At 39.6% G+C, this 19336-nt stretch overlaps 1 protein-coding gene and 1 long non-coding RNA gene across 3 annotated transcripts in view; both read right to left on the reverse strand.

The window, feature by feature from the left end:
- LOC308593209 overlaps window positions 1-19336 on the reverse strand; it is a 361814-nt gene that overhangs the window by 90909 nt on the left and 251569 nt on the right. The gene's annotated exons all lie outside the window — the stretch shown is intronic.
- Window positions 1-19336, reverse strand: part of TRPA1 (transient receptor potential cation channel subfamily A member 1) — a 33331-nt gene that overhangs the window by 13346 nt on the left and 649 nt on the right. For both annotated transcript variants that reach the window (XM_081204440.1, XM_081204441.1), the window contains exons 2-17: window positions 17484-17646; window positions 14357-14532; window positions 11921-12028; window positions 11059-11167; window positions 10353-10498; window positions 9047-9183; window positions 8541-8589; window positions 6059-6158; window positions 5848-5948; window positions 4137-4309; window positions 3875-4039; window positions 2964-3078; window positions 2493-2659; window positions 1682-1775; window positions 900-959; window positions 87-185 (exon numbers count right to left, since the gene is read on the reverse strand). In XM_081204440.1, the coding sequence (XP_081060566.1) occupies window positions 87-185; window positions 900-959; window positions 1682-1775; window positions 2493-2659; window positions 2964-3078; window positions 3875-4039; window positions 4137-4309; window positions 5848-5948; window positions 6059-6158; window positions 8541-8589; window positions 9047-9183; window positions 10353-10498; window positions 11059-11167; window positions 11921-12028; window positions 14357-14532; window positions 17484-17646 (1962 nt within the window). The remainder of the gene's footprint in view (window positions 1-86; window positions 186-899; window positions 960-1681; window positions 1776-2492; window positions 2660-2963; window positions 3079-3874; window positions 4040-4136; window positions 4310-5847; window positions 5949-6058; window positions 6159-8540; window positions 8590-9046; window positions 9184-10352; window positions 10499-11058; window positions 11168-11920; window positions 12029-14356; window positions 14533-17483; window positions 17647-19336) is intronic.

Here is a 19336-nt window from a genome sequence, read left to right on the forward strand (position 1 = left end):
TTTATAAATGTATTAAAATAAATATAATATAGAGTAAACAAAACAAAATAAAGTAGTAGGTTTGAAATCACATTAGCATAGCTTACGTTAAGAGTGATAAGTGGCTCATACACAATATCATCATCTTCTTTTAATTTCTTGGTAAGCTTCAGTGGGCACTGAAGATATCTGAAGTTATATTCAACCTATACAAGTATGAAGCAAGATCATCTCAGCTTAACTTTCAACAACAAAGAACAGTATATCCCTATATGCCTTTGAAGCAAACCATGAAAAGGTGCAAGCACTGTCTATTAAAATTTGAATGTTCTCTAAAATATACACTCAAATTTGAGTTCATATGAGCCAATATGGTTATATATTTGTTTAGCATATGAAAACAGTGCATTACTAGACACAAATAAACTCACGATAAAAACTAAACACATACACACTTTTGAACTTTCAGGAAGTATGAATCCTGAAATGGAAAAAGAAATAAAAAAGAAATATTGTAAGCGGTGAGACATCTATTTTCTTTAATATTATTTTAGTTGCAAGGGACGCTGTCCAACATCCTAACATAAAGTAGCTACCCTGTTTTCAAGAGCTTGCAGTTGCTCCCAGCATTACTGCCATAGCAAAAGAGGTACATCCACCGTGCAATGCAACAAATTAAAATTATACCTTATTCTCAAAAGGCCCTGCTTTAACAGTTCTGTTGGGAGACCCCTCTGCCTCTATGAGGATGCCCAGGAGCATTAGAGAATACAAGCCAAGACAATACACAGCTAGATTCATAAGATGATAATCCCGTATTACAATACAAAGCCAGGAATCATGACTTGTCTCTCAATGCATCAAATGCTTTAGCAACTCTAAAATGTCTCCATTTTTTTTTAACGGTGCTTTTAACTTACACAGAAGTCTTTGGATGCCTTGTCGTCTGATGATTCAGTGATGCAATTGTCTAAAACTAACTTATAGAAACCAAGAGGAGAAGAAAAAGAAGCATTCAGTGCTTTGTGACGACACTTGAACACATTTAATAATAAAAGTGTTATGCAACCATAAAGCAGATTTTCCAAGCTCAGATAAAAATAATTTTTTTCTTCAAAAGTGTAGGACAGCAATTCCAAATGACACAATGAGTCACTCAGATGCTACAATATGGACAAGAACTGAAATAGCTCACAAAAATTAACAGTGCAATTAATCTTTCCAGTTCAAAAACCCCAAATTCAAATGCACATCCAAGCTAAAGTTTCAGGCTCTATGAAAAAGAATCATGTAGTAAACTATTCCAAAACCTCCCTTTTCAGGCACAGCCCTTCCCACAATTGGGAGGTTTGCCGGATTATGCAGACTCTTCATTATTGATTGATATGCATTTATTACATTCAGCTGAGAAATGTGCAATATACTGTGGTTTTCATGTATTGTTGTGACTTTTTATTACCTTCTCATGCTGGCTTTATTCACTGACTGCTACCCACATTGCATGCATTTTGGATTTAATTATTATTTCAGTTAATCACTATAGACATTCTGATTCCAACTGATACGTTACAGATGGTCAAAGGTTTAGTTTTACTTTACTCACACAAGGCTCTAAGACAAGGTATAAAACAGATTCTTTTACATGTGATCCAAACCTATGTTTATTTAATCCCAAGTTAAATTGTTCAGTATATAATCTTACTTTCAAACATTCAGGAAGATATTCAACCATCTCTATTAGAGGACATTTATTTGTACTTGAATGGTGAGAAAATGTTACAACAGTCTCTTCCCATCTGAAAAAAACCAAGTTGAGTGGGCTTAGAATATTTTTGTCGTAGAATATTATAAATCAAATCAAATTAAATTAAAAAGTTATAGATAATTTGAAGGAAATTAGGAAAGCATTTGTTAAATATTTCATGGATTTATACAGGAAAGGAAAGGGGGGAATATAGAAATAGGTAAGTATTTAAAAGAGAATAACCTACCAAAAACCAAAGAGGAGAAATTAATAGATCTGAATACATCAATAACATCTCAGGAAGTGGCAGAGGCAATTAAACAGGCAAAAGCAGGGAAATCACTGGGTGAACAATGGGAGCTCACCCAGTTGCAGGGATTCAAACGGCTGACCTTCTGATCGGCAAGCCCTAGGCTCTGTGGTTTAGACCACAGAGCTACCCGCGTCCCCTAGAATTTGCTATAGGAACAGATAAATTATTAAAGGAGGAGCTCCCCCCGATCAGGACTGGCCTCACAGACAAAAAAAATGTTCCCTGTCCTGTCTCACAGAGAGAAGTGTGGAGAAAGATATTCAAAATTCCTCTCTAACCAGCTACTTTTTCCAAAGATAACGTTTAAGAGAAAGAGCAGTACAAATTCATGGGGGAAAGCAAATGTGAATGGTACAGAAATCAAACTGTTAAAATGGTATGGTAGACACACAGTGTGAAAAATAATATATCTCTATGCTAGATGTTATATATTGTTGGGTATCAGGTGCTTCTTACCTTTTATGTAAGATGACAGTGTTTACGACATCTTTCCGCCCATTGTGTATGGCTTCGTGAAGAAAAGAAGCCTCGTTTTTGTTCAAGAGGACTTTGGCACTGTCATCCAGAAGCAGTCTAACGGCTTTGGCATGGCCTTCTCTGGCAGCAAGATGGAGGGCCGTGTTCTTTTCCACAAGGATAACATGTCAAATAGAATGCCATTAGAATATGAACTAACTGAAACAGTCACATATTTATTTCCCATTTACGATGCCCCCGTCCCACAGGGTGAGGGTTGCTTAACCTTTTCCCAACCCACCACATGTTTTGCCTAATTAGTAAATAATGTGCATATTGTGCAGGTTAGTCAGCCAAGATTTGGGGAACTGGAATATGGCTGCCCTTTTGTAGACTTATATGCCAAGTAGTACAATGGGGCTACTCCATAATACTTTTCTTATATATTGCTAAAGATTGCGTAAGACTTACCCCTTCTTCATCCACTTTATCTGTGCACTTCACATTAGTATTCAAAATTATCTGCATTGTGCGAGTATACCCTCCAAATGCAGCATGGTGCAAAGCTGTCCAGCCTTTATAATCACTTTCGAAAACAGATTGAAATAAATCAGAACAAGGTATTGCCATGTTATTACATACTGTGCTTTACTATAATTCCCTGACCACATTTTTTTTGGGGTCTACGTTCAGGCTGTTACATGGATCTGGAAAAAGCAAAATCTTAACTACTATATAAGTGCTTTGTGTAAAAATACATGGCACTGTGATTTCCCACTGCAATATCAATATTTTGTATAGTGTATTTCAAATTGAAGAATAACTGGAACATTATGAACATGAATACAGCCCTGATCAATCAAGGTGGCACTCTGACAGACCTGGCCATTAATGTGAGGACAGAGGTGACAAATACAGGTCCCTCTTTCACACCACCAAAAAGGTGACCAGAACTGACAGCACCGGCATTATGGACTGGCAATTATAGCATGCCAAGCTACATTTAACAGCTGCTGGAAATATGTGAAAGTTCATCTCATCTCTATTGTATGACCCCTGTCAAAATCCCTGGAGAGCCGGTGTCAATCAGTGTAAACAACACTGAGTTAAGTGAATCAATGGTATAGGGGACAGTTTTCTATATTCCTATGCATGCCTCCATTAGCTACCCAGAGATCAGTTATTGATCACACAATTATCTTTGCATCTTTGTCAATGAATTAAACACAAAATATATCACTTTTCTTGAACAGGGTTCTTTTCTTGATAACTCAGATTATTCTAAGGCTATGCATATCTAATATAAGCAAGTTACTTTACATTTCTATTGTTAACTTGAGGGCGGGGGGGGGGGGGTGAGAGAGAGAAAACAAAAAACTTACCAGAGGAAGAGGGCACCTTTCTTCAAGAGAAACTGCACTACCTTCTCATGACCATTCTGAGCAGCCAAGTGCAGGGGAGTCATCCCTTTCTTATCTCCTTCGTTCAAGAGCCTGGTATCTACCATATCACGGAGGAGTCGTTGACAGGTGTTGATACGCCCATAGCTACATTTTAAAAACAAAAAACAAAAAGCTTTTGTTGCATATACTCATGATGACATCAGGAATGTGAAACAGCCAATTAGGGAGGACCTAGGCTTACCTAGCTGCAAAATGCAAAGGAGATTTCTTATCTCGGCTTTTACAACAGATGGAAACGTTCAGTTCGAGGAGGCTGTTCACTGAAAGGGGAACCCCCTGCCTGCATGCATAATGTAGAGGAGTGCACCCTTCGTTATCTTCATCCGTTATGAGATCTTTAATATGCTTCATCTGTTACATACAAAGAGTACAGCACATTAACAGCACCTTATGGAATCTGTCTTTTTGCAAAACCCATTTTGTATTTAAGTCCTTACTGAATTTTTGCTAAAGAAACATAAGAAAACTCAGGCAACAGAATCAGAATTAAAAAAGAAATACCTGCTTCTATCAAATTGCAATTATTATTATTTTAATGAAAGAATGTTATGCTTCGGGGGAGATATCTGGGAACCTTTATTAAAGAGACAGCATGGCAGAAAATCTATGAGCCAAAAAAGTTTTTCTCACTTGAAAGAGACTCAATCCAAGATTCTGTTCAGATGGTATATGGCTCCTTAAAGAATTAAGTGAATGTGATTAGCAGCCGGAAATGTAGTAGAATGTATTATAACACATTTTCATTGAACATTGAACATTTTGGAGGGTTTTAGACTGAAATATTCACAGTGTACAGGGCACCCAGGCGCCGGGCTCTCAAGGGCGCCAGGCTGAGAGTCTGGGGCCTGAGAGTTGAGTCCGGGGAAGAGCCCGCCTGTCGGTTGGAGCGCTGTGGGCAGCTCTGCGCTGCGAGTTCAAAGGCGACCGAGCCGGCGAGACGCTGAGGTGGCTGGCCGGCTCCGCCTTTCTACGTTCCTGGGACTGGGCAACCTGGGGGGGGCACCGGGCGGATCTTTGCACCCCGGCGCCGCATATGCTTAAGACAGCCCCAACAGTGTACATCTTAGAAGGCAATGAATTGGGTCAATAAGAAGTTAAGGCAGTTGATACTCCATAAACACAATAGCTTTCCATAAAGTATCCTTATATTCTTTGCTACTGTTGACAAGGGCTGCATTCACATGGAAGTTTATTCCATTTTCCAACATTAACTATTAATTTCCACATTATATTTGAGCTTTTATAAAATGTAAAGCTTCTATAAAATGTAAAGCTTCTATAAAATGTAAAGCTTCTTCTGAAAATACAACAGAATACAGCACAAGTTTAGCACTCATTTCTGTCTTCCAGAAAAGATCTCTTTGCAAATAAGATGAAAATGAGTGCTAAACTTGTGCTACATTTCACTATATTTCTGGAAGTAGCTTTTACATTTTATAAAAGCTCAAATAAAATGCAGAAATAACCATCAGGAAAATGGCATAAATTGCTGTGTGAATGTAGCCACAAAGTGCACTTCCACTTTGAACTTAAATATGTTCCCTAGTATATGTAGGCTGAATATTTTAATGCCCCAGCTGAGGTGTTGGTGAAAGGTATGCAATTATAAATGTGTCAATTACAGAAAAAATAAAAAGTTCTATTTTACCTCTAATCCTCTGTATTTCTTTCTCTTTCTAAAATGTGAATGCATTTGTGCAATGTTTCGTGGCACCAGATCAATGCAATATTTCATAGAATGAAATATTTAAACAGCTATGTTGTATACTAAGAGCAAAATGCAAATGTAAACAATTTTTATAAGCATATTCTGAAGAAAATGAGAGTAATATTTCTCAAACACTGTGAATTAGTGCATGAATCTAACATACATAAGTAGATGCTTCTTGTACCTTTAAAAACTGTTCATTCATATGTTTTAATCCTCCAGGATGTAGTACTGTTAGATGCAAAAAATTACGACCAAGATGATCTTTTAATTCTACATTTGCTCCTAAATAAACATAAAGAAAATTAGCAGAGATTTCAAAGCTGATGACCTCTAATAGGCATGTGCTCATTTAATAACATTGTTCATAATGCATTTTTTTTCTTATCTTGTACCTTTTGATAGTAATAAATTCACAATTTTCCATGATGCACAATAAGTAGCAAGTAGTAGTGGAGTTCGACCTTCAACATCAACACTATCGATCTTTGCTCCCTGCAATTAAAATTCCATTAAACTGTATGAATGGTTGTAGGTAATTAAATTGGAAGTCTACTATAGATGCGTTTTTGCTTTGAAAAGCTGTAGCCTATTTTCCTCTTAAATCAAGTGGGCTTCTAAAATGCATATTAAGCCAATACTTAACTAAAACATCACAAAATAGCACACAAACATTCAAGTCTTCCAGAACTCTTATTCAAGCTAGATAGTAAACAAGTGAGGGAGGGGGGAAATAAAAAACTTGGCTGGTTGTAACACCCTACGTATGCATCTGATCAGAGACTTCAGGCAGAATGTGGGTGGAGGTGGCAGACATTCAGGTGAGAATTTTTTTAGGTATATGCAGGTATTAGATTGCACAAAGGTCTGCTAGGAAAGAGAAACATAAGCAACGGCTGATTCTCCACCTGTGGATTTACAAAAAACAGCTGTTATTCAGGCCCGTCTCCAGTGACTGACAGCTGCAGCTTCCAACCAAAGAAGCGATTTACTAGGGCTGTCCAATCACAGTGCTTTTGGAATGAATATTCAAGTAAAATAACCAGAACTTGTTGTCCAATACTCTTTTGCAGATTGACTCTTCTAGGACCAGCAAAATTAACAGATCTGTGAACCTGGTGGTTGTGTTTTGCTTATATGACCTTCTTATTCTAATCTGGACCAGCCTTTTCTAAAATCTAATTCCCTTGGACCCCTTTTCTTTTTTATTCTTTTTGTTTGTGTCTGTATTTCATGATTAGCTCTTTCCTTTCATCCCATCACACCCTAGCTCTAGTTACATTTGATTTAAGTTTGGTGTTAAATATTTGTAGGTCTGTATATCTCTGAGTAACAGTATAGTATCTGTTTGACTCTGTACTTTGTTTTGTGTTATGCACAGAAATACACACAGCTCTACATCAGGATACACTTTCAAACTTCAATAATATCATCCATTTTGACAAGGATGAAACAAAAACACGGCAAAGTTCATGTCGCCAAAGGCAGTTTTTGGAAGGAAAGGCAAAAGCAAAGGTGGTTTGAAACGGTGACTGGAAAACAGTGGTACCTTGGTTTTCAAACATAATCCATTCCGGAGGTCCGTTTGTAAACCAAAACAGATTGTAACCCAAGGAGTGCTTTCGCCAATGGGGCCTCCAATTTATTTATTTTTAATAATCCCCCCCAAAAAAAATAGGTTGCAAACTGGGACACTCACTTCCAGTAATTTCTCAGGAGCAGTTTCAGCAAGTGCTTTTTAAAAAACACACATAAAATAATGGAAAACAGGTCACTAATCCCCAGTGTACTGCTCATTGCAAGTAATCTTGCAAGTAAGTATAGACACGTGCACAATAAGAGATTATTCCTGAAGCCCAAATTTGGGGAGTTCCGAGGTCTTTAGGGCCTAAGCTGCCCCCTTTTAGTGCTCAGTAGGGAGCAGGCAGGTACAAAGCCCCCGACCACTGTGCTCTGTTGGGGTGCCAGGTTTGCCCAAGGGAGACTCAGGTGTGAGTCCTTGTTAGGCCGTGGGCTTCCTCTGGGAAAGCTGCGCACCTGAGCCTCTCACAGAGTTGTGAGCAATCGCATACATTGCTTTGATCTTGGGGAGGCCAGATAAAAATAAAATTCAAAGAGATTGTTCTGGCCGAAGGGGTTCAGATGCTGGGGTTTTTATTCTTATTCTTACTACTTTGTTAAAATAAATTTAAAAATGGGGGAGGGGAGAGACTGGGGGGAGCCCAAGTCCCCATCTTGAGCCAAAATCATCATTCACTTATAGAAATTATAGAAACCCATAAATTCTAGAGAGCCAGTGTGGTGTAGTGGTTAAGAGTGGTAGTCTCGTAATCTGGTGAACCGGGTTCGCGTCTCCGCTCCTCCACATGCAGCTTCTGGGTGACCTTGGGCCAGTCACACTTCTGTGAAGTCTCTCAGCCCCACTCACCTCACAGAGTGTTTGTTGTGGGGGAGGAAGGGAAAGGAGAATGTTAGCCACTTTGAGACTCCTTAAAGGGAGTAAAAGGCGGGATATCAAATCCAAACTCCTCCTCCTCCTCCTCCTCCTTCCAGGTTTGTCGTGTTTGTAATTCAAAACACATACAATACCACTGTATTGATGGTGATGATGACGATGATAGCAACAACAATTTATAGGCAGTTGCTTTCACTGGATCCCACCGATTCTGACACTGTAATTTCCAATCATGTATTATATAGTATCAAAGTTACTTCTACACATATAGCTGCCCCACCCTCCGTATTCATTTGTACTTGCTAAACAGGAAATTAATTTTTTTTAAGTATGTATTTCATGCATGTTACTATGCAACCTGATAGTAAAGTTAGCACAGACCTTTATTACCATTATAAACTCAATTAAAATTAAATATTTACCATTGATATCAGATATTCTGCTAAGTCATAGTGATCAAACAATGCAGCCCTATAGGAATAATGAAAAGCAAACCAAGTTGTTAAAATAAAAACACAATGGTATTAAGTATAAAGCATTATGATTTTCTTTGACAGTCTGAAATAGCTGTCTGTTGCAGACTTGGCCATTATTAGAGGTTTCCCATGTGCACCTGTTGTGGTATTTCCCTGTTCTTGTTCATGGCGGCGACAAGGAAATCCCCTTATTGGAGATCTCCCTTCAAAAACTGAAAACATCCTGCATACAAAATGCTTTGGATCATGCTCAATGATTGAAATGCATAAGGTGTTTATTGCTGTAAGCTACGCAACTCTCAGTAATAGTACAGAATCTTAAATATGCCCACTGGACAAATCAGTAGAGATGATAGATGAGGGAGCACATTCCAACCTGTCCCCCCCCCCACTTTAAATATGACCTCTTCAAATATACTCGGAAATAAAGTAGAATTAGGCAAAGACCTCACCTGTGAAGTAATGTTTCCTTATTTCCATCTAATGCATCAACAATAGGTTCATCGCCTGCATAAGATGACATCATCAGTTTAAGAATTTCAGTAGCTCCTTGGGTGGCAGCAAAATGAAGAGCTGTGCATTTGTCACTCTAAAAGTGGGAACACAAAGCACAAGAAAGCCTTACAGTTATTCCCATTCCTATGCAAATGTTTAAAGGTTTTCCATAATAGTCCAAAACTCCCCATTGAAATTTAGAACAAGGGTCTTGGTCAAATTCCAACTATCATTTTGCACATTGGTCTTCCAAAGGCCAATATATAGCACAAGCACTTCCTATTACAGCCAAAGGTAGCCCTGACCATTAGGTCCAGTCGTGGCCGACTCTGGGGTTGCTTTACTGGCTGAGGGAGCTGGCGTACAGCTTCCGGGTCATGTGGCCAGCATGACTAAGCCGCTTTTGGCAAACCAGAGCAGTGCACAGAAACACCGTTTACCTTCCTGCTGGAGCGGTACCTATTTATCTACTTGCACATTGAGGTGCTTTCAAACTACTAGGTTGGCAGGAGCAGGGACCAAGCAATGGGAGCTCACCCCGTCACGGGCATTCGAACCGCCGACCTTCTGATCGGCAAGCCCTAGGCTCTGTGGTTTAACCCACAGTGCCACCCGCGTCCCTACAGCCACATATACATACATACAAATGATCAGGGCTGGCCCATCCTTGATGTGGGGTGGGCTGCTGCCTCGGACGACAGAGGACCAAGAGGCTGTGCCCTTGTGAGCATGCCCACAGTGGCATGGCAAACACGCTCCCATTTCTCCTCAGGCAGCAAAAAGAGATGCAATGCCCCTGCAGGCTATTATTTTGAAATATGGAAGCAAAAACTAGCCTCATACCACATAATGAGCTAATGTAATGAGTTTGCTGTGTGCACTATGTTGTCTACATCTTCAGTCAGAAATCTGGGTGGAACTAGACTGTGCTCCTACTGGGGAAAAGCACTCCCAGAACACAGTTCCCCTCAGGGGATGTTCCTGCACATAGCAGGGGCGATTTTTGCCAATTCTCTTCTCCTACTGGAATCCCAGTCCCACCTCCCATACTGTTCCAGAGGGCTGGGGGCCCTCCACAATAGTGTGCGGTATGGCACTGGCTACTGCAGGGAGAGCAAGGAATTTGCAGAAAACACCCCCTCTCTGCACTGGCAGGATTCCTTCCATCATACTCAAAGTACATGGTGAACAGAAGGAGCCTTTCCATTCTTTAACTTTCTTGCACAGTATATTTAAATAAACATGTGTTTTGTTAGCTCTTACCTGCTTCAAATCAATTTGGGCTCCATATTCAATGCACATTTTAATCATTTCCAAGTCTCCACTTTGAACTGCCAGATGAAGAGGACTACACTTTCCATTATTAGTAAAATTGATGTGATTTTTAGGGGAATAGCCTAATTCTTCACCTTAATGATTAAAAAATAGATGGTTACAAATAACAGGATATCATATATGACAAGAGGTAGAAACAAAAACTTCCTCCCCATTTTGCAGCATATTCATTTTGCCAAAGCATCTTCTGATGTTGCGACAGATTTATGCAACTGTATTTAGTTATGACTATAAAGTAATAAGTATAATCAATTAAATAGCAACCTAATTCATGCACCTGATTAGATTTTGTTAAGCTTACAAAGAGAAAAGCAGATGCATAAGTTTTTGTGAGGCTATGGGCCAATAAGAGATTTAGATTAGGGCTTAATCCCCAAAATATTACCTCAATATATTGAATATACATTTAAATAATCAGTTCAAATAATATTTAATAAAATACTATCTTATCAAATCCTCGCTTGATTTGCCTTACAAAGGAATATTACAAGGATATCTTCATATAACTGATAATTTCAACGATGACGTAAGAAATGTGTGATCTGAATTCAGGTTATAGTTTTAAGAAACAGGGCTTGGTGAGTCATGCTTTGAATGAAATAAATATTGATGGAATATTGTAAAATGTATTTACCCTTCTTTATGATAATCTCCATGCATGTTTTTGCACCAGAAAATGCAGCTGCATGGACTGGCATACATCCTAAACTGTTTGCTTTACATATTTTAGCACCATTTTTTATCTGCAAGAGAATTATCCAATATTAAGATGACAGTTTCTTAAACAGTTCACAGATTGAATACTTAGAACATATTAAGCACTTACGTATTGATTTCAAAAGGATGATAGACACATGTAACTTTATTTGGATCAGAACTGGCACCTGTGAAAGGCTAAAGCCAATGGGTCAGTAGCTGGGACACTAGCAATGACTGGAGATGCTGACAGGTGGGGCCTATCAGTGCCTCTCTCATTAAGAGATGGAAGATTACCCCAAAGGCCTCTTCAATGATAAAGGGGCAGGGAGAGGCATAGTCCATAGGCTGATGGCCATGGCAGCAGATTCTAGAAGAGTGTGACTCTCACTTTTTTTGCCCTTCTAGGCCTTTACTTTTGGGAATAAGAAAGTCTGGTGGACTTCAAGTTAATAAAACCCCAGAATTCATATGAAAATTGCAGGTGAAAGCTTGCTGACAACAAGCAGGGACTAGCAAGGAAGTAAAAGTCCACCTGCTGTTCTCTTCACCTAATGTTTTATCACACAAATTTGTTAGGCCAAATTTTTGATCCTTCTTTTCAAAAAATAAGAGCTTCTAATTTTATGATAGGTTCCACAGTAGATGCCTATGACCAGCTCCTTGATGCCACATCTAACAATTAACATGTGCAATGCTTATACACATAACTTGCTACAGTATATAAAAATATGAAAAGGCAAGAGAACCACATTCACAGAGAAAGGCAAACAAAAAAGTAAATAATTTTCTGCACATACCAGAAGTTTCAGTGCTTCAGTATTATCTTTATAACATGCAAGTAATATGGGTGTGTTCCCACTCTCTCCTTCCAGGTTCACATCTGTAGCGCTGTGTTCGACGAAAATCTAAACATTAAAATTAAATTTAAAAGTCTGGCTCTTCTGTCACATCATTGCTGTGCTTATCTCAGGAGTAATAAGTAGAACACACCTCTGTCAGAACATCCATGTAATTATTGGCAGACCCACTCTCTTTCCCCATAGGTAACTCCAGAGCAACTGTCTCAGGCATAGGCCATCTGACATGTGTTCTAGTGACGGGCCTGGACCTTTAATTCTGTGTGCAGCTAACATACAGCTGATGGAAACTTGCCTAGATATGTTTTCTCCACGCCATTCACAAGACCTCCCACTGCATTCTGAAGCCACCTGGAGCCTCACATGTATCATTTGATCCTAGAGGTTACAAATAACTGCATGAATGATGGTTGTGAAGTGTTGAAAAGAATCAGCCTTTTGACTCCTGCCTACCCAGCACAGGTTTCATTTCCATGCATGTGGCCCTTGACAGATTGCTTCTGAAGGATTGTAGCCCTTGACCAAAAAAAAGTTTTTCCCACCCTGGCTCTGTGGTGTGCTTTCAAAAGTTTATCTCCATATGCCACAGGGCATCACAACTGTGACGTAATGAATTGAGCAGAACAGAACTGGACACACGGCACCACTGAAATTTGAAAGACCAAAGTCCGCTTCTGCCTGCAGATCAAACTGCTCTTAAAATATGAAGAATAAGTCCGTAAATCTACTGAGCTACTGACTCTCTGCTTCATCTTGAAGCCAGTGAGATAAGGCATTTATCTCCCATGAGATAGTATAGCATGCCCCAAAATCCAGATTTTAAATCACTAATATATCAGCAAAATTTTTTCATAAATATTAATTTACAGTTCAGATCATAAGACTACCTTATTATTTGGGTGTGGGGTTCTTAAGAGTTTATTGAGACTTCCACAACAAAGAAAAACAAGCAGAGAAGCAATAAAAGCTTGGAGCATATTTACCTACATTTGATTACATAAAAGTAAAACAAGTAGACAACAGAAAATCTTCCACAAATGTACAATCCATAACACACAAACAAATAAACACTAAGTGAAGCAATCCGGCAACCATCACAGAAGTAATCAACCAGCCAAGCATAAAGGGAAGGGTGTGTGTGAATTAACTCAGGATTCAGTTACACACCTGCAAATAAAACGTTTTAAGTGTGTTGTAAAGTGCAAAATACAAATGTGACACTAGATGGCGGCAGTAAGCTATGCCAAATTCAATGTATTTTTCAAAACTTTTTTTTAAAGCATTTTCACAACATTTTTAATGTGCGTGGATTCCACCTCACTCAGCCCATAATATTAATTACTCCACCCCCACTTTGACTTGGGCATGACTGTGTATATGTGCGGCACAAGGAAATAAATAGATTCAAACCCGGAAATGGAGGGAGAGAGCTGGAAAGTCCTCATGGCTCACGAGGAGACCCTCTCTGGAGCCTGAAGAGGATGTCAATAAGGGTGCAGGAAGCCCTGAAGAGACCAGAGGCACAGCAGGGATTTGTTGAGGCTGCTCAGCCTCCCAATCTAAAAGCTGTTGTGTGGGGTACCAGAGCTGCATTAGCCTCTTTCCCGCATGCCCTCCAGTGACTTGCCAGGCAAGATCTTCCATTATGAATGTGGAGATTTTTGGATACAGTATTTTTGTATGGATTGAAGAGAGAGTGGCAGAGAAGGCATTTAAAGGGCATTTAGAGGGTGTTGCCCACTACACAATTTCACTTATGTGTGCACAGGCCCAAAACATAACCACTGCATAAGTGGGAGGGATGGGGAACGTCTGTATATATTTTGGAAAGCGGTTTGCCCATCTGCCCTCCATAGGTTCACCCACCTCTTAAGGCATCATCACTGTACTCAGAATGATGGTTCCTGAGGTGGTGTAAAAGGGGTTGGTCACCATTTGGATGCTGGGAGCCATTTCTAGAGCCATTTTGAATCAAGATGGCGGACCCAAACACAACTTTGGTATGGCTTTGTTGGCATAGGCTTGACTGCCTCTTGAGAGATCATAGCCAAACTCAGCATGAGGGTTCCTGCAGCAGGTGCGGTGGTCTTCATTGATGCTCAGATGATATGTGCCATTTTGAATCAAGGTGGTGGACCAAAACATGACTTTGCCCAATTTTTGGTGTGATGGGTTCAAACTCACAAACTGCACTATCCATTTTAATATCAAAATATTTTCAGAGTCGGGCAGTCTCCCCTAGTCACTCTATAAAACTGCATGAGCTAATGGAGGAAGCCATTCATACATATTTAATAAAACAAAACCATTTCACATAGAGACGCTTTACTATTCACTTTTCATTGGCAAGCGTATGAACTTGGAATTAAACTTTACCTTAACTAATTCATTGTGAAGGCACTGCACAGCCAAGTGAAGTGGAGCCATCATACTGGAATTAAGAATGTTTGGGTTAGCTCCTTTGCTGAGAAGTAATTTAACACTTCCAATCTGGGATTTTTTCGTGGCCCAATGCAGTGGTGTGTTTCCAGAGCAGTCAGTCACATTTAACACTAGGCCAAAGGGTAAGAAAACAGAGCAGATGTTATATCACACTTGTATGATGCACACAATGACTGATATTAATAATCATAACAAAACATTTTAACAAAAATAGTAACTGTAAATGCAGATGTTAGATTAATTAGCAAGTGCCAACCTTTATTCAGCAGATTTTGTCCCATATCATTTGCATACTGTAAATTTAAATCATAAAATCTAAATGAAAGTGTGTGATACACTCTTAAAAGAGCAGTTAATGCCTTTTCTACTTATCTGTACTTGTAAATGCATTCTAATTGTCTGCTTTTTTGAGGCCAGCCTGTTATTGATCTGCTGCTTCCAGGGTATGACACAAAGATGTGCTTTCTACAATAGGATATAGCCATCTGAAAATAAATCCAGTAAGTAGAAGAGTATAATTCCAAATGCAAAATTGACACACAGGTGCTTTTACATGGGCTATGTTCCTGTCAAAGTCATTTCCTAAATGTCTTTCCTCTCAAAACAGACACAGTACCTAAAAGCCTAGACACCTAAGAGTTATGGTGGTACAAGCTGTACTATGTCACCAGAGAAGGGGAGAAAACAGGAGGAAGGAGAATTGGGAAGATGGTGCTGCTGCAATTGCCAAGTCACATGACACTGAAATGTGCTGAACGGTTGCGGTCATGTGGGCTGTGTTCGACTGCATGGTAAAGTCATCATGCATCTCAGACCCAGTTTTTCCAATGGGCATGGGTATTTTACAGAACTACTAGAACGTTTTTAGGTGTAGATCGGTAATAGCAATATAATATACCTGCAGACTTTTAAATAAAAAAATCACTAAGATTACCTGGTTGATCAGAAAGTAAGAAAAGTCTTGCTGGATCAGACCAAAGGTCATTGTAGTCCAGCATCCTACACTGTGGGAAGTTCACAAATAGGACACTCACCTGTTTGTGTTCCCCATCAACAGGTATTTGGAGGCATACTGTCTTTAGAGGCAGAATAGCTAGTAGACATGAATTTATATAAACTTCTTTTAAAGCTGTCCCAGTTTGGTGGCCATCACTATCTTGTGGTGGTGAAATTCATAGTTTAACTATGTGCTGTGTGAAGACACACTTCCTTTTACCTGTCCTGAGTCTTCCAACATTCAACTTCATTGGATTCTCCTGCATTCTGGTACAGTTAGAGGAAGAAATTTTCTCTCTACCCACTTTATCTACACCATACATATCCACAGTTAAGTCACACTCAAGAGTAGACCTACAGAAACAAATGAACAAGTAAATGAAGCCCACTGATTTCAGTGGGTCTGCTCTGAGTATGGCTAGTTGGATGCCAGTCTCTGTTTGCTATTTGGTGGCCAGAAAATTACTAGGCACTTCCAACTTCCCCAGAGAAGTTCCAGAGGTGGCACAAACGAAATTTAGTATTATATGGAGGACTGGATACATATGTCATTTTTGTTACCACTATTTACAGCATAAAAGTATCTCAATAGAAGTGAAGCAGAATGGTCTGGGGATCTAAAGAGCTACTTTAGATATGGCCAAGAACTTGAGCATGTCCATCTCTACTTTTCAGTTTTTTTCTCTGAACTGCAGAAAACATTTAACTGCTTTTAAAAGGCCCCTCAGTTTTAAAGGCGGTTAATCATGTGCTCTAGGGAGCTGCTCCTCAAGAAACACATAAGTTTGGACATGCAGATCTAGGGCAGTATCCAATTAAATAGTTATACTAGTGCAACAACTTTTAGCTGTGCAATTTAACTTTTCTGCCTCTCCTCTCCAGTGTAAACCACAGTGCCTCCTAAATTTGTTCTGGTGCTTCCCTCAACCCTCCAGAACAGATTTAGGGGGCACAAGGCATGCATGTTGTTCTTTGCGCATGCACACACACACACACACACACACACACACACACACACACACAGCAACCTGAAACTACAGACCATGGAGGTGCACATTCAAAATTCTATGTGAGCCCTTGTGATGTCACTGTAAATGAGGAGCTCAATCTGCTAGCAAAGTGGTAAAGTAATGAGTTCTCAGCCTGTGGAAACAGACTCAGGTCTGCATGTGCAAGCATTGCTGCAGCTGCCCTGAAGGTAGAATGCCCTGAACAGAAGACTGTTATGGCAGCTTTGGATGAGGACTATTGTTCCACAGTGGAAGAAGGCTGCTTTGCACTCATGAAACCAGACAAAGACACAGAAATTTGTCCACAGATGACTAACCCTGAGAATGGAATTGCACACAAATATTACTTGGGTGCTCACCACTACAACTGCTTTTTGAGGTGGGCAACATTCCAATAAGCTATAAGCGCATCTCCTTTGCATCACATGCTCCTTTCACCAGTCACCAGGAGACCTACCATTGTCACCTGAGTGCCACATGGGTACATAAGCAGAGAGAAATGCTCTCTGCGAGGCTGATGCCTCAAGGCAACGCAGCAAGAGACAGTGAAAACATTTAGTAGACCTACATATGGTAGTGTGGGGATTTGTTGTGAAGAGGCACACACAAAGGTAATGTGGTCTCATTAATTAATGAAGTAGCTGCTATACCGTGTGGTTATCAAGTTATGTGGATTGTGGAATCTACAAATTTCAGGCTGGGGGTGTTCTGTTCTGATATGTTGCCCCCTAGTCTCTGCATTCAGAACTGTTTCAACTTTCCCCATTGTTGATCTGTTAGCAAGGGATCTAGCCTTTTCTCATCATCTATATAATTTATTTTGCATCAGTCAGATTCCATTATGCATTAATCCTTCTACAACTGATCATCTGCATTTGTGCTCAAGCTATTAATAAAGTCAAAACATGATACTATGGAATGAATATGAGTTTAGTTGACTGACTAGATACACATCCCAACATGCTGAGACTAGAACACAAGACTTCTCCCATGAAATTTTGTATGTGCTGATCAATAGATACATGCTTTAAAGTAATAATAATGATTTTTGTCACCTTCAGTTGAAGAACCATCTATAATCATTTGCATTAGCTCAAGTTGACCTCCTCCTGCAGCATGATGCAATGGAGTGGCATTTAGCTCATCCAGTTTCTTAAGACCATCCCGGTTCTTCTTAATGAAGCTTCGTAGTCTGCAGGTACTTCCATCTGAGATCACCTAATTTTTGATTATTATTTTTTAAAAATGCAATAATATTTATTTTCAAAGAGAATGTAGTACTGAAATACCACATTTTATAGACATACTGGCTTGGTATACTGGTTGGCTGTTTGTTTTCGGGATACCTTGGCACCTGCATGCTAATTGCTTTTAATCTAGTAGAGCCAGAAGCTAAAAGTTAACAAAATTGGATTACATTAGTATGAATCATCTTTTAATCTAATAAAGGAGAGTGCAGAAGAGGGGGGCCCAAGATGATAAAATTTGTGGAAACCAAGACTTATGAGGAACTGTTGAAGGACTTGGATATGTTTTGCCTAATATATCTAAAGGGCTGTCACATGGAAGATGCAGAAGGATTGTTTTCTGCTGCTCCAGAGGGGAAGACCCAAACCCAATGAATTCAAATGACAAGAAAGGAAATTCTGACTAAACATTAGGAAGAACTTTCTGACAGCAAGAACTGTTGGAACAGTAGAACCGACTACCTTGGAGGATGTTAGGCTCTTTTTCACTGGAGGTTTTTAAACAGAGGTTGGATGGTCATCTGTCAGGGATTTTTTTAGCTGTGATTCCTTCATTGCAGGGGGTGGACTAGATGACCCCTTCCAACTCTACAAGTCTATGAATATATCCCACTTATCTTTGTTCAGGAGACAACTTTTCCTCCAGGCTCACAGGACAGCAAATGCAGGGTTCTAGTTTTGGCTCAATTGATTGAGCTGTATTAGCTCTGAAAATATCATAGTGTGGTGCTTACCCACTCTACAACATAATTTTTAAAACAAGAGATAGCATCAAAGAATATGGCTATTTTCTCCCCAGCAATGCTACTTGCATTCATTACACGGGAATAGTACATTATGGCATATGAACCACAGTGTGGATATGATGACTATATGGGGGGGGGGACACCTGTTGTGTGTGTTGTTTTTTTTTTGTTTTGTTTTTTTCCACATGCAGAGAGATCCTAAAACCTATATTAACCTTTGGATCAAGGCCAACGAAAAGATTAAAAAATTTTACAATATCAGCATATCTGATGCTTGTGAGTCATAGGAAATTACCAGATTAATTTGAGCTAGTTGTGATATTGCCAGTGGCGTAGCGTGGGGGTGCAGGGGGGGCCGGCCGCACCAGACGCAACATCTGGGGTTAGGGGGCGCAAATCCACGGGTTAGGGGGTGCAAATCCACGGGTTAGGGGCGCAAATTACTTGCCTTGCCCCGGGTGCTGACAACCCACGCTACACCACTGGATATTGCTGTTAAAGGCAACACAAAACAGAGTAGCAACAAGTAACCCTTAAAACGTGTGCTTTTTAAACTACATAAACTGAACTCATAACATCCTACAAATTCATTCCATTCTCATCCATTCTTCTCCATTCTGCATAAATAGGTTTGTTTTTTAAGAAGAACCATAGAATTGTAAAAGGTAACCTAGTCCAACATTCTGTCCCAAAGGAGGTTTTAGAGAAGTTTTAGATCCCAGAAACAAGTACATTCCCAATACATGCATCATTTTTAAGAGCTGAGTTTTCAGCATCCTGGACTTCTTGGCCAGGGTATTGAAACTGCCTTTGGACCATCACTTTGTGCACTTAACATGTTTACCAGGAAAAGATTCAATAGGTACAGAGTCTGCCAGTATGGAGGTGCACCAAAAGGAAAACTTTGGCCTGTTG

Source organism: Podarcis bocagei (genome assembly GCF_964188305.1).
Source record: "Podarcis bocagei genome assembly, chromosome: 8".
Lineage (NCBI taxonomy): Eukaryota > Metazoa > Chordata > Lepidosauria > Squamata > Lacertidae > Podarcis > Podarcis bocagei.